We start from the raw sequence: 24,853 nt of genomic DNA on the forward strand, positions 1-24,853 counted from the left end.
TGGACAAGCTGAAAAATGGCAGATGAATTGAATGCAGACAAGTGTGAGGTTTTGCACTTTGGGAGGACCAGCCAGAGTAGGTCTTCCACAGTGAACGATAGGGCACTGAGGAGTGTGGTAGAGCAGAGAAATCTAGGAATGTAGTCTATAATTTGTTGAAAGTAATTTCACAGGTAGATAGGAGTGTAAAGAAACCTTTTGGCACATTGGCCTTCCTAACTCAATGTACTGAGTGCAGAAGATGGGATGTTATGTTGAAGTTGTATATGACATTGGTGAGGCCTAACTTGGAGTATTGTGTGTAGTTTTGGTCACCTACCTACAGGAAAAATGTAAATAAGATTGAAAGGCTACAGAGAAAATTTACAAGGATGTTGATAGGACTGGATGACCTGAGTTATAAGGGAAGATTGAATAGGTTAGAACTTTATTCCTAGAATGTAGAAGATTGAGGGGATATTTGATAGAGGTATATTGAGGGGCATTGTTGTTTCTCTCCGCACCTGTGGCGTATCGAGCGGCAACCTTGCCGTTTCTTTAGCATTTGTCTGTTTTTCACGTGGCTGAGTTGCTAGCTCGACGCTCAACCCAGGACGGATGGAAAGCGTGCAAAGAGGCGGCTGAATTCAAAACCTTTAAGTCTGGTGCAGATGCCACTAGGCTACCGGCCCTCTTAGGAGGGGCATAGTTAGGGTAAATGCAAGAAAACGTTTTCCACTGAGGTTGGCTGAGACTACAACTCGAGGTCATGGGAAGTGAAATGTTTAAGGTGAACATGAGAGAGAACTTCTCCACCCAGAGGGTGTGAGAGTGTGGAATGAGCTGCCAGTGCAGGTGGTGCATGCGATTTCAATTTCAATGTTTAAGAGAAGTTTGATAGGTACATAGAGGGAGTGGTATGGAAGCATTCTACTCTAACGTCCTAGTTATCTGGGTCCCCGATCGGCCTCTATAGCCATCTGAGGACCCACCAATAGACAGCCCCTTAGGAGAACATCACACTCGACTCGAGTGATCGCACTACCTCGAGAGGGAGGGAAAGAGACTGGAAAAGATGTCAGTCACCTGCGGTTCCCTCCAGCAGTATATCGTGTGGCAGTATGTATTATTTCGCCTCTTTTACTCTATGACTAATAAAATACATTTAACACAAAATTATTAAGAACTGGAAATGAAATTCTTAAAATATTCTTGCTGCATCTTGGATGTAGGTTTGATCTTGACGTTGAAGAGAAGTTTGGATAGGTACATGGAGGGGAGGGGTATGGCCCAGTGGGACTAAGCAGAGTAACCATTCAGCATGGACTAGATGGGGTGAAGGGCCTGTGTCTGTGCTTTGTCACCCTAAAAAGGCACTTGGACAGGAAAGGCTTGCAGAGTTATGGGCCAAATGGGATGAGCTCTTTGAGTAATCTTGGCCGGCAGTGATCGATTGGGCCAATGGCCTGTTTCCCAACTGTGTGGGAGAAACTACAACCCTTTGAATCGGCAGCATAAACTCCAGCGCTTGCGAGAAACGAGAGTGCAGGTTAAAATGTAAATTTCTTTGTAATCTTGCCTTTTTTTTTCCAAAACAGTTAAGTGTTAACAAAAAAATAATCTTTTACAAAAGTTATACAATAAAAAAGAGAGAATTGCCCATCAGCTCCATATGACAGACTCGCGTTATGACAAACATCTGTGTTAGCACAGAGGTGAAGGCCACAGCCAGGGAAGGGTGGCAGCGTGTCAGGCAGGTGGCAGGGAGCTCTGAGTAGGGCTACCCATGCGCAGAGCGGTGGTCCCAGCCACTAGCCAGGGCTTTACGCAGGGGCAGAGGGCTGGAAGGGACTGATTAGCAGGAGTAAATCCCAGCTGTGAGACAGACACTAAGCAGAAGAACGAGGGTGTGGGGGGAGGGTTAGATACCGAGGGCCAGAGAGAGAAGATGGGCAGGAGTGCCAAGAACCCTCCAGCCTGGCAGGATTCTGTGGGGTGGGGAGCAGAAGACAGCAGGAAGGCTTAGGGATCTGATGGACCATTTCTTGGGAAACTATGGGATAACAGAGGGAATGAGGTGCAGCAGGTTATCTGTGTCCCTACTCCCTCTCCCCACCACTTCACTCACCAATCCACAAGTGTGGATTCGGGGGGGAGGACAGCAGAGGCTCCAGTCTCTGCACACGCTGTGGGATGGAGGAAGGGAGCTCCAGAGATTCCGGGGGGAAGAGGCAGAGGAAAAATTCAGGAGATAGGGGATGGAGATTGGGGGAGGGGGCAAAGAGACATGGAGATAAAGGGAGGAGGAGGAGCGAGAGGGTGTGAGTGAGGGGGAGTAAGACAGGGCTCCTGCCCAGTGGCTGTGGGGTTGGTGAGGGTGGAGTCTGCTGGGGTTCCTGCTCCCCATCACAGCTCAGGGACCCTGGGGTTAGAGAGAGGGAGAGGGAGGGAGGGGGAGGGAGAGGGAGAGGGAGAGAGAGTGAGTCAGCGAAGGTTCCAAGGGGAGGCTTTGCTGACATGGGTGTGTGTGGAGAGTACGTGTCAGGGTGATGCTGCCACCCTGGCCCTCACAGGGACTGTGTGTCCTTGGAGAAGCTCTGCTAGGAGAGGGGTTGCAGAATTCAAGGTGGAGACTGTGGAATCCAAGCACATGGACCATCGAACATTTTTTGCAGCAGACTAGTATTGCATAGCTCAGAGAATACTTTAAACAACTTTCATATAATACACTATCTACAATATATACACATGCACCCACCGCCTGCAACACTGCCTCGAGAGCAGCAGATAGGTATCTTTGCTCTCCACACAGACTACAATGAAGAGAGGAGAGCGGAGAGGCAGAGGGAACAGAGAGGTGGTGATGGGAGAAGAGAAAGACAGCGACACAGAGAGGGGTGGAGGGAGATAGAGAGCAGGGAGAGAGGGGTCCGGGAGCAGGAGAGAATGAATGAATGAATATGGGTTGACAAAATGGAGAGGGTCAGAGCAGACACACACCAGGGAGAGGATGTCACTGTGTTGAGGAATCACAGGTACTGCTGATCCCAGTGTCAGATGGTGAGAAAGGATTGAGCTGAACCAACCACAACATCTTTGAGAGATCCAGATCAGTGCTCAGAGAAGAAATCCTCAAATCATAATTCCCCACTGGTATGGTACCAAGGTGTTATACAATGACAGACCCATCCCCGCCGGTACCGTACCCCAGTGTTATACAGTGACAGACCCGTCACTGCCTCCATGCTTGGAGGCCTGAGCCTCTGGCTTATTTGTTGCCCTTGGCACTGTAACAAGTATATCTCCTCCAGCTCTCTCACCCTCCATCCTCCACTCCCTACCCCTCTTCCTCCCTCCTCTCTTTCTCCTGTTTTCCTTTCCCTTCCCTTCCGTCGCTCACTCCTCCTCCTGCACCTTTCCCCTTCCTCCTCTTCCCCCCTTTCCTCCCTCCCCACTTCTCCTGACTCACCACCATCACCGGCAGGTTCTCCTGCCGGACAGTGACCCCTAGTGCCTCACCTCTCCCCCATCCCAGTAATAAGTGCTACCTTCCCTATCAGACACAAGGCACGCTGCCTCATGATACACAAACCTCAATGCGCCTCTCCCTCACTTCGAGGGTACACGCCTCCCTCCCCCCCCACCCCCCACCGTGGCCGGACAGTCACTGAGATACAAGGAATTAATAATACACAGTATTTACAGCGTCCACGCCTCCGGTGAGGAGAGAAGGGCGTCATCGGTCCTCTTTGAAGGGCACCGGGCGACCAGTGGACGTGGAACTGCTGGGGAGGGACCTCGTCCTCGCCGACTGTGGCTCTGTGCTCAGCCGTGCTGGTGCTCACGGTCCCAGGGCCAGGGGTGGCAGGCGGACAAGCCCCCCCACTCTCCCCCTTTACAGGTGGTCAGTCCGGAAGGTGTCCTCGATGGTGGGGTCAGGCAGCAGGGTCAGGTCGGGCTCGCTGAATACGTTCAATCCATCAAGAGACAGGGGCCCCACTTTCAGCTCATCGTCCAGCGGGTAATGGGAGGCAAGTTCGAAGCCTGGGACCCCTGCCAGGGCACTGGTAATCTCCTTTGAGAAGCTGGGGGGTGAGTCACCTGTGGGGACAGAGAGGCGAGAGAGGGGTGTGTTGAGATGGGTGTGCTTCCGTCTCGCTGGCTTCTCCCTCAACCCTCCTTTCTCATCACCCCTCCCTCCTCACAAATATTGCCCTCACTTCCAGCTCCCCCAGCACCCTCCTTCCCTCCTCGTCGCCACTCTCACACGAGGGCACTCCCTTAGCCAGTACAGGAGGGAGGAGCAGGTTTGGGCTTGTGCAAGTGGGGTGGGGTGAGAGCTGAACCCTCACCCAGGAGAGAGGGAAAAGGGGGGTTGATGGAGGGAAAGAGAGGAATGGAAAGAAGGGGGAGAGTGAGGGGAGAGCAAGAGGGGTGGGGGAGGGAGGGGAAGAGGGAGAGGAGAGGGGAGAGGGGGAGAAGGGAGAGGAGGGGAAGTGGGAGGGGGGAGCGGGGGATGAGAGAGGGGGAAGAGGAATGGGAGAGAGGGGGGAGGAAGAGAAGTGGAGAGAGAGGGGGGGAAGCAGAAGAGGAGGAGGGGGGAGGACAGTGAGGGACAGGACAGCACTGTGTGCCTGGGCAGTGGCACAAGACAGGGTTCAGGCCAGGTCAGTGGGAACATCTGGCAGTGGACAGACAGGTACCTGTGAAGATGATATCAGGGATGGGACTGGTGCAGTGGGACGGGAACAGGTTAAGTTTGTTGAGGAGTCCCTGTCTGTTGTCCATCAGCCCTTCGGCGCTGGTCTGGGCGAAGGTGCAGTTCCCCACCTCCCTACATGGTACCACGCTCTCCTGACCGGCTGGCGTCGTGTCCGTCTGGTACTGTTTCAGCAGAGGAAGGAGAGAGATTAGACAAATGCAGTCTTCAAGTGAACAGGATACACAAAACTCCTCTGCCACACCCCCTCCCGTTTGCTGCACCCCTTCCGTTTCCCTCCACCCTGACTTTGCCGGATTGTATCCCAGAACAGGGGCACTGCCTAGGACGTGGTGTCAGCCCAGGATCCAATTTCCAGCCTCCCTACCATGGGTAGATGAGGAGAAGGGGCAGACAGGAGGGGAGGTGAGGGAAACGAGAGGAGAAGGTGGAGACTTGGAGGGGTGGGGAAGAGGAGGAGTGCCATGATATGTGCTCGTGACATCGGAACAGACAGACTCTGATGCAGAGATGGCAACTCATTGTAATTCCAACAGAACAACATTGGCTTGGCAGAGCGACATCACAAGATGTAACATTCTCAAAACTACGACCCCGCGATTAGTGCTAATCAGGCGTCCACTTGTATAATATAAATCAAAATAAACTTTTTTTTTGGAAAGTTTTGGCGGGAAGTATTTCATACCTTCTCTCAACTTTTTAGGGTCCAATTTGACCCAAATCCCCTTACTGCCTTGTTTGGTATTATTGCAAATGAAGATATAACTTTAAATACTCCTAACCTACAGGTTTTAGTTTTTACCTCTCTTTTAGCAAGAAGAGCAATCTTGCTTAAATGGAAGGAGTCTATTCCTCCTACACATCTTCAATGGCTACGTGATAATATGTCGTATTTAAATTTAGAAAAGATCCGCTGCTCAGTCTTTTTATGATATTTGGCGACCTTTCCTAAATTACTTTTCCAATTTATAAAGTTTAACAGTGCACAGACCTTTATGTATATTTTTATCTTCTATTCTTAAGTGAATATGTTTTGTGCCTGTGCCCCAGCTCTGAGGGGCCGAAGGGTACAAAGTAGCCCCCTCCTTTTTGAGAATCGCAAGATCGTTATTAATTCAGGTCAGGAGACCCAGGAAATGAGAGAAAGACACGCAGGATCCTCAAGGGGTTTGGAATGTCCTGGCCCCTCAGCGATACAAAGCCACGGGAAACGGCCATTGTCTCTTGGAGACGGAATTGTGTATTGAGCACTGTGCTATTCATCGAAGCCATCAAGGAATGAGCAACGTGGGCTGGTTGGGGGATGGCATCATCCCAACCTGATTGACATCTGAGACCCCGTGAGTAAGGATAAAAGAGGGTCTGGGGAACAACCCCTTTAGAAGCACCAGGAGAAATGCTAGAAATCCCGTGACAGCGTTTAATAGCGACAGCCGGTGGTGACTCGTGTGTGTGTCCATCTTTGCCTGGATGACGAGTTTTCCACGGAACGGCTTAGCTAAAGGACCGACTACAAAAACTGAACTCTCGAAGGATCAACATCATAAAAAAGAAAATCCGGCAAGTTTAAAACATCTCTCTCTCTTGACTCCAACCAAAGGCTGCAGCCTGAATGAACTAAAGTGACTTTTATTTTTCCATCGGACAATACATTATCCCCTAGACAACGATAGAGCTATTTCTTATTGATTATTATTATACCCGCGCTTTTAGATTTAGTATTGACGATGTATATTATCTGTATGTTTACATTGATATTATTTTTGTGTATTTTTATCAATAAATACTGTTAAAAATAGTACCATCAGACTTCAACGGACCTCTCTATCTTTACTGGTAAGTGACCCAGTTACGGGGTACGTAACAGGGACCTTTCCTAAATTACTTTTCCAATTTATAAAGTTTAACAGTGCACAGACTTTTATGTATATTTTTATCTTCTTAAGTGAATATGTTTTTTTTTCTAATTATCCATTGTCATCCATCAGCTTTTTTCTTTGGTAGTTGGTAGGGGGTTGACTTTTTATATATATATATATAAAAAAATAATAAACTTAACAAAAGACTGCAGTACTAAGACTGAATCACTTGAGAAAAACACCAGAAACTCGAAATGATTAATGATTCTCATTCAACCAATTCAGCTGCTCTAAAAAAACCTGAGAGCCCAACAAACAGCTTGAAGTTCCTGGGTGTCGAGATCTCTGAGGATCTAACCTGGTCCCAACATACTGATGTAGTCATAAGGAAGGCAAGACAGCGGAACGGCTATACTTTATTAGGCAACGATTTGGCATGTCAACAAATACATTCAAAAGCTTCAATAGTTGTACCGTGGAGAGCATTCTGACAGGCTGCATCACTGTCTGGTGTGGAGGGGCTACTGCACTGGACCGAAAGAAGCTGAAGAAGGTTGTAAGTCTAGTCAGCTCCATCTTGGGCACTAGCCTACAAAGTACCCAGGACATCTTTAGGGAGTGGTGTCTCGGAAAGGCAGCGCCCATTATTAAGGATCTCCAGCACCCAGGGCATGCCCTATTCTCACTGTTACCATCAGGAAGGAGGTACAGAAGCCTGAAGGCACACATTCAGCGATTCAGGAACAGCTTCTTCCCCTCTGCCATCTGATTCCTAAATGGACATTGAAGCTTTGGACACTACCTCACATTTATACAGTAATAATATACAGTATTTCTGTTTTTGCACATTTTAAAATAATCTATTCAATATATTTAATTGATTTACTTGTTTAATTATTATTATGTTTTATTTTATTTATTATTTTCTTCTCGCTCTCTGCTAGATTATGTATGGCATTGAACTGCTGCTGCCAAGTTAACAAATTTCACATCACATGCCGGTGATAATAAACCTGACTCTGATTCTGGTATCCTGCACGAAGAGCTCATTTCATGGAGGGGAAAAAGGGAGGAGGACAAGAGGGAGGGAAGTGGGGGAGAAAGAGAGGAGGGAGACAGGTGAGGAGGAGGAGTGGAGATGGGGAGGAGGTGGTGCTGGAGGAGGGGATTATGGGAGGGTGAGACGAGAGGGGATTTCCTCCTCCCTCCAAACCTTAGTGGCATTTCCCAACCCCTCACACATCTGCTCTCTGAAGGCCTCAAGCCTGACAGGCCCTTTGGCCCACTACCTCTGTGCTGGCCCTTTACACTCACCCTCCCCATCAGCCACAAATTCGTCACAGTGGACCCATGTCCCAATAAACGTGTGTACTGGGAATAGGCAGAACCACCCTGACCATGTTCCCACCCAACCAGGGTCAGTACTCACACCCAGGGGTGCAGCTGTCGGCTGTGAACAGGTAAGCGACGGTAGCTGTTGATGGCGCTGGTCGGTGGTCCGAGGCTGCTGGAATGGCGGCAGCTTCTGCTGCTGGTAAGGCTGCTGGAAGGTCTTCTGCTGGGTCTGCTGGTATCCTGTCTGCTGGGAGGGCTGGGATTGCTGAAAACCCACCTGCTGGGAGCCTGTCTGCTGGTAATTTGTCTGCTGGGAGGACTGGGACTTCTGGTAGCTTGTCTGCTGGGACATGGAAGGTTGGAACACAGTCTGCTGGGATGTGGAAGTGGGGAATCCCATCTGCTGGGTCTGGGAAGGTTGGAACCCTGTCTGCTGGGACTGGGAAGGTTGAAACCCCATCTGCTGGGACTGGGAAGGTTGGAACCCTGTCTGCTGGGACTGAGAAGGTTGGAACCCTGTCTGATGGGATTGGGAAGATTGGAACCCTGTCTGCTGGGACTGGGAAGGTTGGAACCCTGTCTGCTGGGACTGAGAAGGTTGGAACCCTGTCTGCTGGGACTGAGAAGGTTGGAACCCTGTCTGCTGGGATTGGGAAGGTTGGAACCCTGTCTGCTGGGACTGAGAAGGTTGGAACCCTGTCTGCTGGGATTGGGAAGGTTGGAACCCTGTCTGCTGGGACTGGGAAGGTTGGAACCCTGTCTGCTGGGATTGGGAAGGTTGGAACCCTGTCTGCTGGGACTGGGAAGATTGGAACCCTGTCTGCTGGGACTGGGAAGGTTGGAACCCTGTCTGCTGGGACTGGGAAGATTGGAACCCTGTCTGCTGGGACTGGGAAGGTTGGAACCCTGTCTGCTGGGACTGGGAAGATTGGAACCCTGTCTGCTGGGTTTGAGAAGGTTGGAACCCTGTCTGCGGGGATTGGGAAGATTGGAACCCTGTTTGCTGGGATTGGGAAGATTGGAACCCTGTCTGCTGGGACTGGGAAAGTTGAAAATGCGTCTGCTGGGAGGACTGGGATGGCTGGAAGTTCGCCTGCTGATAAGCCTGCTGCTGGCAGAAAGGGTAGGGGGGCAGCTGCTGGTCTACAGGGAGGCTGCTGGTGTCCAAGGGAATGCCCTGGGAGAAGAGAAAAGAGAACATAAAATATTACAGCACAGTTCAGGCCCTTTGGCCCACAAGTTGTGATGACCCTTTAACCAATTCCAATCTGACCCTTCCCTCCATTTCTCTATCATTCATGCATCTAGTTAAAAGTATTTTAAATGTGCTTCATGTATTTGCCTCTACCACCACCCCAGCAGTGTGTTCCACAAACCCACCACTCCTTGTGTGAGAAAAATTTGCTTCTGATACCCCCCCCAACACTTCCTCCAATTGCCTTCAAATTGTTCCCCAGCATTAGCCATTTCTGCCCTCAGGTAAAGCCAGAGGGCTGTCGCCTCTCATCCTCCTTCACTCCAAAGGGGAAAGTCCTGGCTCGCTCATCCTATCCTCATCAGACATTCTCCAAGAGGGTGAGCCCTGCAGCCACCCAGCACATCCTGAATCTTGGCTGCTTCCCCCAGCCACTCCCTCAGCCCTGCTCCTTCCTAAACACCCACCAGACCCGTCCCCCCCCCCCACCCAGCCTGCTGCACCGTGTACAAACCTGCCCCAATCTTCCCCGACTCCACTCTACTCATCCCTACACATCCTGCTGAGGTTCAGCAGGACCAAGTTTTATTGACTTTACCACCTGCCCCCTAACTCCAACCCCCACCAAGGAGCTGTTGAGGGTAGTGAGTTCCAGCATTTCGATCTGGTGATGGTAAAGGAACAGCCAAATCAGGAGATTCTCCCCAAGAGACTGAGTAATTTTCAAAATTACTCCACCCCCACCATAACTTTAAACCCCCCCCCTCCATTATATGGTGCAATGCTAAATCCTTCCCCTAAACTAAGCGCAGCATTTAAACCTTCCCCCGACAGACAGTGCAAAGGTAAAAGTTCTCCCACATGGGACTGCCATCAATAAAACCCTTGTCGAATGTTAGATGTGTGAAGTGTTTTTAAATCATTCACACATTCAGTGACTGTGGGTATTGCTGATATTTATTACCCATCCTGAACTGCCCCTTCAGGAGGTGGAGGTGAACTGCCTTGTTGAACTACCGCTGTCTGCGCAGGTGAGGTACTCCCGTCAGCACTGTGGGTGTAGCTACACCTCAGGGACTGCAGGCAGCTCATCACCATCTCCCCAAGGGCAACTAGGGGTGGGCAATAAATGCTGGCTTAGGTCGCCCACCTCCCTTAAATGAATGAAAAATGCTGTCAGTGGGGAGGGGGAAGTTTTGGGGACTTAGACCCGGCGACAGCCGAGGAATTTCCACATGGGGATGGTGGAGGGGAACCTGCGGGCGGTGGTACTTCCTTTCCCGAGGTATTGTCGGAGTAAGTGCAGTGAGTTGTGACCACCGGTGGAAGGGAAGAGATGTGAAGGGGTGGTTGTGGGCCACATGCCAATTGAGCGGTCTGCTCTGTCCCAGATGGCGTCGAGCTTCCTGAGTCGTGGGAGTGGCACTCACCCGGGAAATGTAGACAGTCCTGTCTCACTCCTGACCTGTAGACAGGCGAAAGGTAATGTGGCGGATGTGGAGTGCGTGGATTAATGCCACCCAGGGAAGTGGTGAGTGCACACCCCTGATCTGTGCTTTGCAGATGGAGGGGGGAGGTAAGGTGGCTGCTGCTGAATGCATGGACAAACTCCAACCAGGGAATTGTTCAGCACACTCCTGCCTAGCGTCCTCCCTGGCCTCTGATGCCCCTGCCCTGTCCTCATTCCCGTGATCGTGCCCTTCTTGCAACATCGACCATTCCACTCTTACCTGAGCGATAGACGAGAGGGTGGGAGACATGGTGGGCGAGAACTGCTTGCCATGGCTCCTCCGGGAGTCAGGTCCGGACAGGACAAGAGGATTGAGGGGAGCCCGCCTCCGGGGCGAGGTGCTGAGGGATGAGTGGAGGGGCGAGGCCCCCAGCGGCGACTGTCTGGGGGCGGGGGCCAGCGAGGGGTTGCTGAGGGAGGTGTGGAGGGAGGAACCGCTGAGGGAGGAGTGGAGGGAGGGGTTGCTGAGTGACGACTGTAGCGACATGCTACTGAGGGAGCCCTGCAGCGCAGAGCAGAGACCTGCGGAGAGAACGTGAATGGGAATCAGAATCATCACCGACACGTAGTGAAATTTGATTTTCTGCAGCAGTAGAGTGCAATACATTATAAAAACCATAAGTAATAATAAGAAAGGTTTTTAAATTAAGAATGAAAAGAGAGCAGGACAGGGAGGTGGATCATTCAGAAATCTGAAGGTGGAGGGGAAGAAGCTGTTGCTAAAGCACTGTGTGTGTGTTTTCAGGCTCCTGTACCTCTTCCCTGACAGTAGCAATGAGAAGAGAGCACGTCCTGGGTGATGGGGGATCCCTAATGATGGATGTCTGGTTCTAGTTTGAGAGTTCACTGGTGAGGCGCAGCGACTACTTACCGGGGGCAAAAAACACAGCAGAGGAAACAACATACTTTATTGATAGCAATTTATTAATAACGATCAACGCTACCAATGGAGAGATGAGCAAAGGATGGTCAGGGCAAGCAGGGATGAGTGGTGGCGGAGGCGCAAGGAAGGCCTGGTCGTAGCAAGAAGAGTCAGAGTCATGAGAGTGAGGGAAGTCCCGATCTCTGATCAATTTCAGAGCCAGGCTGAACTGGAAAGTCGCGTTCGGGCTGAATTATGGCGGCCCCAGACTGTAAGAGACAAACCGATGTTTGAACGATTTCAGCTCAGGCTGTTGGGAGCAGAGGGGCGAGGCGAGAGCCAGTTCTGCTTGCTGCTCCGTGATATTTATTCAGCTCTACACCAGCTGCAGTGACGATCGGCTTCGTGTCTGTGGTTTTGCAACGTTTACTTGACTTTGCGATGAACTGAGGCTGCGGCTTGCTCCAGCTGGCTTTGTGTCTTTCGGAAAATTCCAGTTCTGAATGCTATTTGCTTGCATGATTTGTTTAATTTCCTCTCTCTCTCTCTCTCTGCATATTGGGTGCTTGCCAGTCATTTTGTAATGGGTTCTTCTGAGATTTCCTTTTTTTTTTGTATGAGACAAATCTCAAGGTTGTACGATGGATACATACTTTATAATAAATGTACTTTGAACTCTGAGGAGCTGCCCTTGGACGATGTCCTCGGTACTGGGGAGAACAAGGTGCAAAGGTCACAGTGGGGGAGATCACGAGGTCCTGAGCCCATCCTGCCATACCTGGGGATTTTTCAACAGTGGGATAGTGTGCAAGTTGTGGCAAGCCAAGGGTTAACAATGTACAGGCAAGGATAGATTGCAGACAACCCAGGCAAAACAGGCCTTTAAGGAGAAGGGTTTCCAAAGCAGCTTATGCTTACGAGAACCAGATAACAATGTAAGGGAAGATGTGAAACACGCACACACAACTGAGGGACAATTGCTTTACTAACTTCCAAATATCATCGGCTGTCAGATTGTGGTTTCTGTTGACTTTCCACATCTCGACTGTGAATGGTGATTGATGCTGCAAGTAAGGAATTCAAACGCACACGAATGGTCGATATCCGTATCCGCTGGTCAGTTCCGTATAAAAATGGCATTTCTCACAGTGTGAGTGACAGTGGCCACACAGTTCTCTCGTGCACAATGAAAATAGAGTATGATTGAGAAACGAGTGCACTTGCTCGGAGACCAGTCAATCAGTGACACCAAAAGCTGTCCTGAGCCTGGTGGTTCGTGATTTCAGACTCTTCTGCCCGACAGGAGAGAAGAGCAGGTGACTTGGTGGGCAGGATCTCTGATTCTCTCGTCTGCCTTTGACAATGAACTCTTCACTTCACAACTCTTCACTGTGGACCTGGCTCCTCATTGTTGCCTGCACTGCACTTTCTCTGTAGCTGTTACGCTTTATTCTGCTTTCTGCCGATGATATTTAGAAGTTAGTAAAGCAATTGTCCCTCAGTTGTGTGTGTGCTTTCAAGAAGGAGCTAGATAGGTATCTTATGGATAGGGGAATCAAGGGATATGGGGACAAGGCAGGAACCGGGTATTGATAGTAGATGATCAGCCATGATCTCAAAATGGCGGTGCAGGCTCGAAGGGCCGAATGGTCTACTTCTGCACCTATTGTCTGTTTCCCGTTCACCTCCTCGATGTGGTTATGTGTGAAACGATCTCTCTGCTTCCTAGAGGTATGCAAAATCATGAGTGGTATAGACAGGGTAAACACTGAAGCTGGGTGAACCCAGGATTAGAGATGGGTTAAGGGTGAAAGGGGAGATGTTTAAGGGGAACCTGAGGGGGAACTTCACTCAGGGTGGTGCGAATGTGAAATGATGGGACCTGAGGAAAAGAAGAAATAGAATCAGAGTCAGGTTTATTATCACTGACGAATAGTACGTCGTGAAATGTGTTGCTTTGCCGCAGCAGTATAGTGCAATGCATTAAAACGTGTGATAACTTAAAATAAGTTCAAAGTAAATTTATCATCAAAGTCATACTGAGATTCATTTTCTTCTGGGCATTCACAGTAAACATACGAAACACAACAGATCCCCTCTCGCTGTGAAACGGAGAGAGAACCTGGGGGTGAAGGAGTAGTCTTTGGGGTAACTGCAAGTCTGTGTCTTTGCTGTTGCTTTGCTCACGCTCGAGTGCTCGGTGGTGGGTGCCGATGGGGGGAGGGGGATCGTTGCTTGCCACCGTTTACACGCGGGAGGGAGGGGAGCTGGGGGAGGTGACTTTGGGGTTCTAACATTTAACTGTCATTCATTCTTTGGGGGCACTCCCCTGTTTACGTGGTTGTTTGTGAAGAAAAAGCTTCTCAGGATGTATATTGTACACATTTCTCTGACATTAAATGTACCTTTGAAACCTTTGAATCAAGAAAGACTGCCTGCACCCAACAGGACGGACAAGCAACCAGTGTGCAAAGCACTACAAACTACTTATTTAAACAATTACATTTATATATTAAAAAAAAGAAGTATTTTAAAAATAGTGCAAAATTGTGAGGAAGTGTTCATGAGTTCAGGGACTGTTCAGAAATCTGATGGCGGAGGGGAAGAAGGTGAATCATTGAGTGTGTGCCTTCAGGATCCTGCAGCTCCTTCCTGAGGTAGCAATGAGAAGAGGGTATGTCCTGGGTGGTGGCAATCCTTAATGCTGGACAGCACCTTCCTGAAGCATTGCCATTTGAAGGCATCAACGATGCTGGGGAGGCTAATGCCCGTGATGGAGCTGGCTGAGTTTCTGCAGCTTTTATACAATCCTGTGCAGTGGCCTCTTCATGCCAGATGGTGATGAAAGCAGTTAAAATGCCCTCCATTGCACATCTCTAGAAATTGAGTCTTTCTTGATGTGCCTACAGAATCTCCTCAAACACTTACTGAAGCCAAGTTGCAAGAGTGCCTTCGTTAGGACCGTATCGATGTGTTCAGCCCAAGGTAGATCAACTTGACATCCTGAGTTCTTCTTCAGCACAAGAAACTGAAGCTGCGAGCAAAACCCTTTCCACACGTCGTTCAACCCTGTGGCTGACACCCTCTGCCAGACAATACAGCAGGGGTACAACCCTGCCACAGTCCTGCCCCAGACAGGGACAGAGTGAAGCTCCCTCTACACCGTCCCATCACACACTCCCGCGGTCAGACACAGAGTGAAGCTCTCTCCACACTGTCCCATCGCACACTCCCGGGGTCAGACACAGAGTGGAGCTGTTCTGATTGTGCTAGGAGAAATCAAAGAAAAACTGCTGTATGAAGGTCGTGAGTTACTTGGAGTTGGTTTGAAACGTCTCTTGAACATCTAAATGAGAGGCTGGTTTAGTGTGGAAGCTTCGTTTGGAGTTTTTCTGCCAGTTTGGACGGGGTCCATTGACGGCTGCAAACTGCGTAGCACCAGGCTGTGGTCATTGGCAACTCGCCAGGAAGCCAGGTCGCTCCAAAAACCGGAGACAAACGTCATTGTTCCCCCACTGACATCGGGACGACCTCCTTCCATCTCTATCGTCGTGACTCACGTTCGGTGTAGGAGCTGAAACATCGTTTGAGACGTCTCGTCCTCTCACGGCCTGGAAGTTCTGCAGGACTAACGGAGCCTTTCCTGGTGTTGGAATTTCTGGCACTGAGCCAGCAAGGTACCGTCGAGTACAAACTTTTCCGGCCAGTTACTCAATTCGCTCCAGGACTTTATAAGTAGCACCACCATATCTTTCTCGATTGGGACATTGAAGCAACATGCTGGACCGGTCTACTGGGAGTTGCAGGCCTTCGGGGAGTTATGCAAAGGCGGCTGCCTCTCCAGCCTCGGACAACGCCGTTTCGGTCGGTGAAAGTGGAACGCGGGGTGCAATGTATTTTGCGTCCTGGAACTACCCTGGAAGAATGCGCGGAGGCTATGGAGGACTTGTTGGGGAAAGATGGTGTTTTGGCCACTGAGAAAGAGTTCGGGAAGGCAGTGTTTTATCTGAGGAATGATGAGTTGGTGCGTCGGGCTCTCAGTAGGGGCATCACGGTGGAAAACATCTTTTTACAGATGGAGCTGGTGACAGCTCCCACACAATGCATCGTCCTCGGTCACGTAAAGCCTTTCATCCCCAACGTAGACCTGCTTCCCGCACTAGCACGTTTGGGACAAGTCAGAGATAACTGCCATCAGACACAAATTTAAGAGATGCACCCTCCATACCGTAATCTCTTTCCGGCGACAGGTATTCATGAAGCTGGAAAAGGAGGACGAAGTTGAGGGCCGCTTTACTGTCATGCATGAAGGGGTAGATTATCAGGTGAATTGGAGCTCTGAGCGCCCACGGTGCCATGCCTGCGGAGAGGTGGGGCACTTTTGGAGGGACTGTCCTAGCACCCGAAAACCCAGGGAGTCCACTTCGGAAACCAGTGCCCCAGCTAACTCTGCCCCTGATCCCATTCCTGCTCCTACACCTGTGCCGGCCCCTGCTCCTGCCCCTGACCCTGTCTCTACCCCTGTCCCTATTCCTATGTCTGTTCCAGTCTCTGCTCCTACCCCTGTGGTTCAGGCGAGTGTTTCTGGGGCTACGTGCAGGGAGGTTCAGGCGAGGGACAGGGTGGAGCCTGTGCGGAGAAGGAAAGTGAGGAAGAAATCCAAACACATGAAGAAGTCGGCCCCCGAGACTGCAGAGCTCACGCCCATCTGCCCTGAAGTGGAGCGGGAGGCTCGGGGAAGTGCACAGTTGGACGGGGTGTTGGAAGCGGAGAGTAACGCTCCATCGGTGAATCCCGCACCTGTGTGCTCCTCCGGTTTGAAGAGAAGGGAATGTTCCCCCAAGAGGGCAGGGAATGTAGATGCAGGGGAGTCCCAGATAGGGGTGGGAATCCGGGTGAAAGTTGTGTCTAACCCTGAATCCCCAGATGTAGCCACCAGGTGGTGTGGTTGTGCAGGAAGCTAGTGCTAGGCCTGTTTGTACAACTAAAACAGATCTGGAGCTCTCCACCCAGGACTTAGCAGTAAACGCCTCCCTGGAGGCAAGTGTATTAAACAGTACGAGCGGAGAGGAGACCAAGCTCTCTCACTGTCAGCATCAGGCTGCCGGTGGATCCCTTGGACCAGAGCTGCTGGGGTCCCCCTCATACCTGTCTCCTGGGGAGGGTGATATAACCTGCATGCCTACCCCATCAACTAATGCCCTGCAGGGAGTCCCTGGGGATTTTCCCTCCATCGTGGTAACTGGATAAGACTGATACGATGGTGGAGTGGAAAGGTATGAGGGAGGTACCCGCTGCGCAGTGTGGGTTGCAAGTGCAGCCACCTTATACACAACATGACGAGGAAGGTGGGGGATCTGTCTGCAGTGAGGGGTTGGAGGGAGACTCTATTGATAGTGAGACAATGGACATCCTCACCCCTCCTGAAAAATCCCCATTGATACCTGTGGAGGAGATCAGAGATCTCATTCACTCCTCTGTGGGTGCAAAGCATCGGCCTAAACTAGCCTCGCTTCGCTGGCCTAGCATGCCGAGGCTGGTGAAGTCCCTGAGGGTCATCCTCAGACAGATGGAGTAGGGGAAGAGGAATTCTGTGTCGGGGAACGACAGGCGGCAGCTGAAATCCTTTCTGGATGACCTGGTGAGGGACATCAGGGTGGAAAGCAGCCTCGCTCCTTCGGGAGATGGTGGGTCACAGGGAAGCGATGGTAGCAGTCAGGCCCGGAAAGCAAAGAATATTCTTGGTTTTCTTCGGGATAGTGCGGCTGAGGGTGCCACCGCTCTCAGTGGGAAGGGTACTGGTGCTGAGGTCTAGTGTGCTCCCCACATGAAAGTTACCATAGCTAGTCTAAATGTAAACGGTAGCAGGGGCTCTCTCTGCAGATATAACAATCTCTCAGTCCTCAGGGATGGGAGATACGCGGTGAGTTTCCTGCAGGAAACCCATACCACCCCAGGAGATGAGTCTGCTTGGCTCCTGGAGTGGCAGGGCGGGGTCTACATGAGTCACCTTAGCTCCAACTCTAGCGGGGTGGCGATCCTGTTGGCCCCAACCTTTCGGCCAGAAATCGTAGGAGTCCGAGATGTTGTGCCTGGCCGTCTGCTCCACCTGGCTGTGCGCCTGGATGGAGTACCTCTGCATTTTATCAATGTGTATGTTCCAAGGCACGGGGTGATGCAGACGCGCCTATTCTGTCAGCTGTCCACCTTGCTGAGTTCCATCGATCCTGGGGACTGCGTCATCCTCGGGGGAGACTTCAACTGTACCCTCGAGGTGGAGGACCGCTCGGGCCTCCAACGCGACCCAGCATTGGCAAAAAAGTTAAAGGAGCTCGTCGGCTCCTTTGACTTGGTGGACAACTGGCGGAATCTTCACCCCAACTCTAGCGCCTTCTCCAGAAGATCTAGAGAGGGAGGTTCCCAGATAGACCGCCTGTATATCTCTCCGGCTTATATCTCCCACGTGTCAGCGTCCTCCATGCGGCTGGTGTTGTGCTCGGATCATCACCTTGTCTGGATGGAATTTACTGCTCTGCACCCTTGGGTGGGATCTGGGTATTGGCACTTTAACAACCGGCTGCTGGAGGACAGCCGATTCCAGGATTCATTCCGACCGTTCTGGGTCACCTGGAGAGAGAGACGGAGAGGGTTCTGCTCTCTACAGCTGTGGTGGGATATGGGCAAAGCCCACGTCCGGTTTTTATGTCGGGAGTACGCTAGGGGGTCGACAAAGAAGCGGGGCTCTGAGATTGAACGGCTTGAGAGAGCGTTGCTTGACCTGGAGTCCCGTCTTGGTCCGACCAGTGGAGACCATCAAATGTGGCAGGAATACCAGGAGAAGGACTCACTAATGAATCTGCAGCTTCAGCAGTCCCGAGGTGCATATGTGAGGTCGCGGATCCAAATGCTGCAAGATTTGGACCGCGGCTCACCCTTCTTCTTCTCGTTGGAGAAGTGGCAGGGAGTTCAAAAGCAGCTGGTGGAGCTACTGGCTGCTGATGGCTCCTCCATCACGGACCCTGACAAAATTATCAAAGAAGTCTGCACTTTCTATCGGTTCTTATTCTCACTGGATCCGTCAAATGCGGGGGCGTGCAGTGAGGTCTGGGAAGATTTACCAAAGGTCAGCCCAGAAGACGCAGCGCATCTGGACACTCCCCTGACTGAGGAGGAGCTGTCTACTGCCCTTCGGCAACTCCGGAGGGGTAAATCCCCTGGCTTAGATGGTCTGAGTGTAGAGTTTTATCAGGCTTTTTGGGATGTCCTGGGGGTCGATTACAGTCTTGTTCTAGGGGAGAGCCTAGCCACCGGGGAAATGCCCCTCTCATGGCGGAGAGCTATTGTGGTCCTACTGCCCAAGAAGGGAGACCTCCGCCTGCTAAAGAACTGGCGCCCGGTCTCCCTCTTGTGCGCGGACTACAAGATCTTCGCCCGGGCAATGGCCATCCATCTTGGTTCAGTATTGAGACAGGTGATTCATCCTGACCAATCTTACACAGTCCCGGGCCGCTCCATCCAGGACAATGTCCACCTAGTATGCGACCTGATCCACCTGCACCAGGAGACTGGGTCCCGGGCTGCGTTTCTTTCTCTTGACCAGGAGAAGGCGTTTGACCGGGTAGACCACAGTTTCCTGGTGGGCACTCTGCAGGCTTTTGGGCTTGGACCACACTTTGTGGCCCGAGTTCGGCTCCTCTACTCTGCCGCAGAGTGCCTTGTTAAGATCAATGGATCACTGGCAGCGCCCATTCCCTTCAGTAGAGGAGTACGTCAAGGATGCCCCATGTCCGGTCAATTGTACGCGATCTATGTTGAGCCATTCCTGAGCCTCCTACGGCTAAGGCTGACAGGTCTAGTTCTGCGTGAACCGGACATGGAGGTCGTCCTCTCAGCCTATGCCGATGATGTACTCCTCATGATGACAGATCCCAGTGACCTGCAGAGAACGCGCGAGTGCCAAGAAGTTTTCTCGGCGGCATCCTCCACTAGGATCAACTGGGCGAAATGTTCCGGACCCTTAGTGGGTCAGTGGCAGGTGGACTCCCTGCCGGAGGAGATGAGAGCTTTTGAGTGGAGCACTAGACGTCTCCTCTATCTGGGAGTCTACCTGAGTCCTTCTGGGGAGACCTGGCTGGCGAACTGGCAGGACCTGGAGACGAAAGTCATGGCCCGGCTGGGGTGCAGGTCAGGCCTTCTCAGGGTGATTTCCTATCGAGGCAGGGTGGTGGTCATAAACCAGCTGGTGGCCTCCATGTTGTGGTATCAGATGGTCACCTTGGCCCCTCCTGCCCCGTTTGTTGTGAGAATGCAGAGGAAGTTAGTGGACTTCTTCTGGGGGAACAGGAAACACTGGGTCTCTGCAGCGGTCTTGAGTCTCCCAGTGGGAGAGGGCGGACAGTCGCTGGTGTGTGTTCAAATGCGACTGGCGGCTCTCCGCCTCAGGACTCTGCAGAGATTCCTGTATGCCAAGCACCCTCCCAGGTGGCACGTGTTGGCGACTTTCTTCCTCCAGAGGGGCTGCTGTCTTCACGAAGACATGCAGCTACCACCGGCGGGCGTCAGCCGTGCTGCTTTGCGGAGTCTGCCTGGTTTCTATCAGGACCTACTGAGAGTCTGGAACATGGTCGCCACAGGCTGGGAATCCCGTCCTCTGGCGGAGGGCGGGGTCCTGGCCGACCCTTGTCCTCCCTCAGTGGATGTCGGTGCGGCTCAGGTGTGCGGACCGACTCAGGCCGAGCTGCTTGTCGGACCCAGGCCCCGCAATCTTATCCGACAGCCGTGTCCACACAACTTGAGCCATCTCTTCTTGACACCCACCATCCCATTCAGGGATGCAAGTAGGAGGTATTTGTATGGGCTGTTGCTCCAAACCCTCCACTTCCTTGCCCTTGTCCACCGTCCCGACACGCCATGACAGTTGATCTTTCCACCCGGAGGTGATGAGGGTCCCCACTGGAAGTCCCTCTGTGAGGGGGATTTTCCCATGCACCTGGGGGATCTCGGCTGGAGGGTGCTGCATAGAGCGGTGCCCTGCAATAAGTTCTTCAGTTTGTACATGGATCTCCCACCCACATGCCACTTCTGTGGGCTGGAGGAGACCGTGTACCACATGTACATGGAGTGTGTAAGGCTGCAGCCTCTTTTTGCTTATTTGCGTGGGCTGCTTCTCGCCTTCTGGCTGCATTTTAGCCCCACCGTGTTTATATATGGTAATCCAGTAAGGAAGGGAGCATGGAGGGATGAGGATGTCCTAGTTAACTTGCTCCTGGGGCTGGCGAAATCTGCCATCCGAAGGTCTTGGAAACGGGTGGCGGGAGGATCTCTCCAGGCAGACTGCCTGGCAATGTTTAGGGGGTATGTTTGTGCCCAGGTAAATATTGAAAAGGAACACGTGCAGTCCACGGCGACCTTAGAGGAGTTTTGAGACCGATGGGCTCCACGGGGTGTAAATGCCACCGTTGATAGAGATGGCAACATTCTGGTGTAATGTCTATTGTCTATTTGTAGTGAAGTAATTGTGTTTGCCACTGTTTTGTATAAATTGTATAGCACCGATACTTGTAATAAAAAAAAGGGGTCAGACACAGAGTTGAACTCCCTCTACACTGTCCCATCACACACTCCCAGGGTCAGGCACAGAGTGAAACTCCCTCTGCACCGTCCCATCACTCACTGCCGGAGACAGACACAGAGTGAAACTCCCTCTACACCATCCCATCACACACTCCCGGGGTCAGACACACAGTGAAACTCCCCCTACACCGTCCCATCACACACTCCCGGGGTCAGACACAGAGTGAAACTCCCTCCACACTGTCCCATCACACACTCTCGGGGTCAGACACAGAGTGAAACTCCCTCTACACCGTCCCATCACACACTCTCGGGGTCAGACACAGAGTGAAACTCCCTCTACCCTGCCCCATCACACACTCCCGGAGTCAGACACAGAGTGAAACTCCCTCTACACCGTCCCATCACACACTCTCGGGGTCAGACACAGAGTGAAACTCCCTCTACCCTGCCCCATCACACACTCCCAGGGTCAGACACAGAGTGAAACTCCCTCTACACTGTTTTGTTCTGTCACATGAGAACTTCTGTCCTACTTTCCAGATCTGTGAGTCCTTGTAGTGGAGAGGGGAGGGGGAAGGAAGCATGTCAATTGGGGACCCTCATGGTTCTGCTCTTGGGGGAGAAGCCGTCGGCAAGGTCTGAGATGGTTTGGGGGGGACCGGGAAGTAACTAAGTGGTTGGGAAGGTAAAAGGCAGCAGGGAGTGAGGAATAGACAGTGGGAAGTGAGGTAGAACTGTGGTGGGAGGGGCAGGATCCAGGTACCAACTGTAGGTCTGTGTGTTGGGGTGACGGGTGAAGAGGGGTGTGAGAGGTGATTGGGAGAAATCGGATGAGGCAGCACGGAAGAGGGCTGGGGGTGAAACTTTCTCCTACCTGCGCCGTCAAAGCCAGAAGCCACCCTGAGTGAAGTGCTGAGCCCCCGCTGTCTGACACTACCGGCCAGGTTGCCGGTGCTGCTGCCGCCGCTGATAGCGGACTCCTCCGGGTCCAACGGAGTGGGCAGCGGCGATGGGATGTGAAGGTTGGTGAGGTCCGGCAGAGAGCCACCCGTGTTCAGTGCCCCGACAACGTGTGGCATGCCCGCGGCTGCATCCGGCGATGGGAAGAGGCTGTGAAACAACAGGCTCGGTTAATGGCAGCCGAGGGGGTTGTCTCACTCCAGAGAGCATAGTTACCCTCCTGGGCCCGCAGAGTGTGGCAGCCTCCCAGAAAAAGGATTGCAGCTCCCCCTCCCATCCAGCAGAGGATGAGGTGCGTCCCAGGTGAGGAGGTACAGCTACATCTCCGACCCATCAGACTGTGGGGTGTGTCTCAGTTGAGGGATTGTGGTTACCTCTCACACTCCAAGATGCAGTTACTCCTGCCATCGAGCATAGGGTGGAATATGTCCCAGGCCAGGGGGATACTGTTACACCTCCGATCCTGCAGAGGGCAGTGGATGTCCCAGAACAGTGCAATTAACCCTTCCATCCACTAGGGGGTGAGGGACACCCATTTCCCACCGGAATCAAGTCAATGGTCCTGAGCCAACAATGGGAAAGGGTCGGGGAACGTAGAGCAATAACTGAACCCGCCCTCTCAGAGTCCTCACCACCTCATTCACTTGCCTCATCTTGTTGCCTCGCCTCCACATGTCCTCCTTCAGCTGGGCAGGCGGAGACCATGTCATTGACTCCTCCAGGCCCTCCTGAGTCATGAGCGTCCCGGCTTCAGAGAATAGCAGGCGGCCTTTGCTGTTGGGGTGGATGGAGGAAGCATCATCTCTCTCCCTTTGATCGTTCTAAAACTCTCACCCCAACCCCTGCAGCCACCCCTCACCTGGGACCGCAACCATTCCCAAGCAGATGAGAAGGCAACAATGTGGACACAGGACTGGAGAGGTCAGAACCGTGCCTGGGCTGTGTCAACATTATAACACATGCCAACACACACAACGCACTGGAGGAACTCAGAGGTCAGGCAGATATTATGCAGGAAACTGAACAGTTCATACTTCAGGCCAAGACTCTTCATCAGGACTCTTCAATACAATCCTGTAGTCGGACATAGAGTGAAGCTCCCCCCACACTGTCCCATCTCACATTCCCAGGACCAGACACTGAGTGAAACTCCCTCCACACCGTCCCATCACACACTCCCGGGGTCAGACACAGAGTGAAGCTCCCTCTACACCATCCCATCACACACTCCCGGGGGTCAGACACAGAGTGAAACTCCCTCCACACCGTCCCATCACACACTCCCGGGGTCAGACACAGTGTGAATCTCCCTCCACACCGTCCCATCACACACTCCCGGGGTCAGACTCAGAGTGAATCTCCCCCTACACTGTCCCATCTCACATTCCCAGGACCAGACACAGAGTGAAGCTCCCTCCACACTATCCCATCACACATGGAGTACAGACAGTGTTGGACCTCCGCATCCTCTTCTCACTTACTTGATGCCAGGAACTTCGCAGGACTTGGGCCGGGATGCCACACTCTGTATCTGCAAACCAAAAGAGAGTAGGTCATTTTTTGTTTTGTTCCATGAGCGAACTCGTTAACACAGTGCCTGGATGTGTCTGAGAGACCAGTCACAGAAAGCCTCACCTTCTGGGTGTCCCACAGCGCCTTTGGCAGTGTCTGATCCTCATCCTGAAGGTTATCCTGCGGTGAGGCCGAATAGGAGAAGCCTGTGAGGGCAAGGAGAGAGAGGCGGAGATGAGAACCCTCCTGTGCAGGAGCTAACCATTCCTGTGTGCACGCTGATCCTCAACAAAAGGGCAGCTTCAGTCAACACTTGTCCATGCTCTCTTCTCGTTGCCATCATCAGGCAGGAGGTAGAAAAGCCTGAAGGCCCACGTTACCCAGATCAGGAACAATACTTCCATTAGACCAAAAGACACTGGATGCCATTCAGCCCATCTGCTCTGCTGATTTATTTTCCACTTCAACCCCTTCTCCTCGTAACTGTTAACATCCTGACTAATCAAGAACCTACCAACCTCCGCTTTAAATATACGCAATGACTTGGCCTCCACGGCCATCTGTGGCAATGAATTCAGCATATTCATCCACCCTCTGACTGAAGAAATTACTCCTCATCTCTGTTCTAAAAGGATGTCCTTCTATTCTATCGGTGGGCCAAGGCTGTGTTGGGAGGTCTGGACTACAAACATGCATATTCTGCATTGTTGTATTTTTACAAAAATTCCTCATGTGCTTGTATATGTGAGGAGTGGGCCTCAAAGCCGCGGAGTCACCCAACGAGTGTAAGACAGATAGTATTGGTGGGCTGGGGGAGTCTGGACTATATTGATGCATATTCTGCGTCATTGTATCTTATTGGAATGGAGATGGGCTAACAACATCAATGGATCTTGGGTTGAGAGGGTGAACAGCTTCAAGTTCCTCGGCAGACACGTCACTGAGGACCTCACATGGTCTGGACACACCAGCTGTGTGGTGAAAAAAGGCACACAGCGCCACTTTCACCTCAGGCGGTTAAGGAAGTTTGGTACGGGCCCCCAAATCCTAAGAACTTTCTACAGCAGCATAACTGAGAGCATCCTGACTGGCTACATCACTGCCTGGTATGGAGACTATACCTCCCTCAATCACAGGGCTCTGCAGAGGGTGGTACAGACAGCCCAGCACATCTGTAGATGTGAACTTCCCATGATTCAGGACATTTACAAAGACAGGTTTGAAAAAAGGGCCCGAAGGATCATTGGGGACCCGAGTCACCCCAACCACAATCTATTCCAGCTGCTGCCATACAGGAAACGGTATTGCAGCATAAAAGCCAGGACCGACAGGCTCTGGGACAGCT

General features: G+C 51.8%; 1 protein-coding gene across 1 annotated transcript in view; it reads right to left on the minus strand.

Moving 5' to 3' along the window:
• Positions 1 to 1,523: 1,523 nt before the first annotated feature.
• Positions 1,524 to 24,853, minus strand: part of LOC132399579 (CREB-regulated transcription coactivator 2-like) — a 45,914-nt gene continuing 22,584 nt past the window's right edge. Inside the window, exons 8-15 of the mRNA XM_059980090.1 lie at positions 23,632 to 23,714; positions 23,478 to 23,527; positions 22,645 to 22,770; positions 21,911 to 22,146; positions 10,819 to 11,120; positions 7,988 to 9,070; positions 4,683 to 4,863; positions 1,524 to 4,080 (exon numbers count right to left, since the gene is read on the minus strand). Of these exons, the coding sequence (XP_059836073.1) occupies positions 3,875 to 4,080; positions 4,683 to 4,863; positions 7,988 to 9,070; positions 10,819 to 11,120; positions 21,911 to 22,146; positions 22,645 to 22,770; positions 23,478 to 23,527; positions 23,632 to 23,714 (2,267 nt within the window). The 3' untranslated portion in view covers positions 1,524 to 3,874. The remainder of the gene's footprint in view (positions 4,081 to 4,682; positions 4,864 to 7,987; positions 9,071 to 10,818; positions 11,121 to 21,910; positions 22,147 to 22,644; positions 22,771 to 23,477; positions 23,528 to 23,631; positions 23,715 to 24,853) is intronic.

This window comes from Hypanus sabinus, chromosome 9 (assembly GCF_030144855.1).
Source record: "Hypanus sabinus isolate sHypSab1 chromosome 9, sHypSab1.hap1, whole genome shotgun sequence".
In the NCBI taxonomy this organism is placed as follows: domain Eukaryota; kingdom Metazoa; phylum Chordata; class Chondrichthyes; order Myliobatiformes; family Dasyatidae; genus Hypanus; species Hypanus sabinus.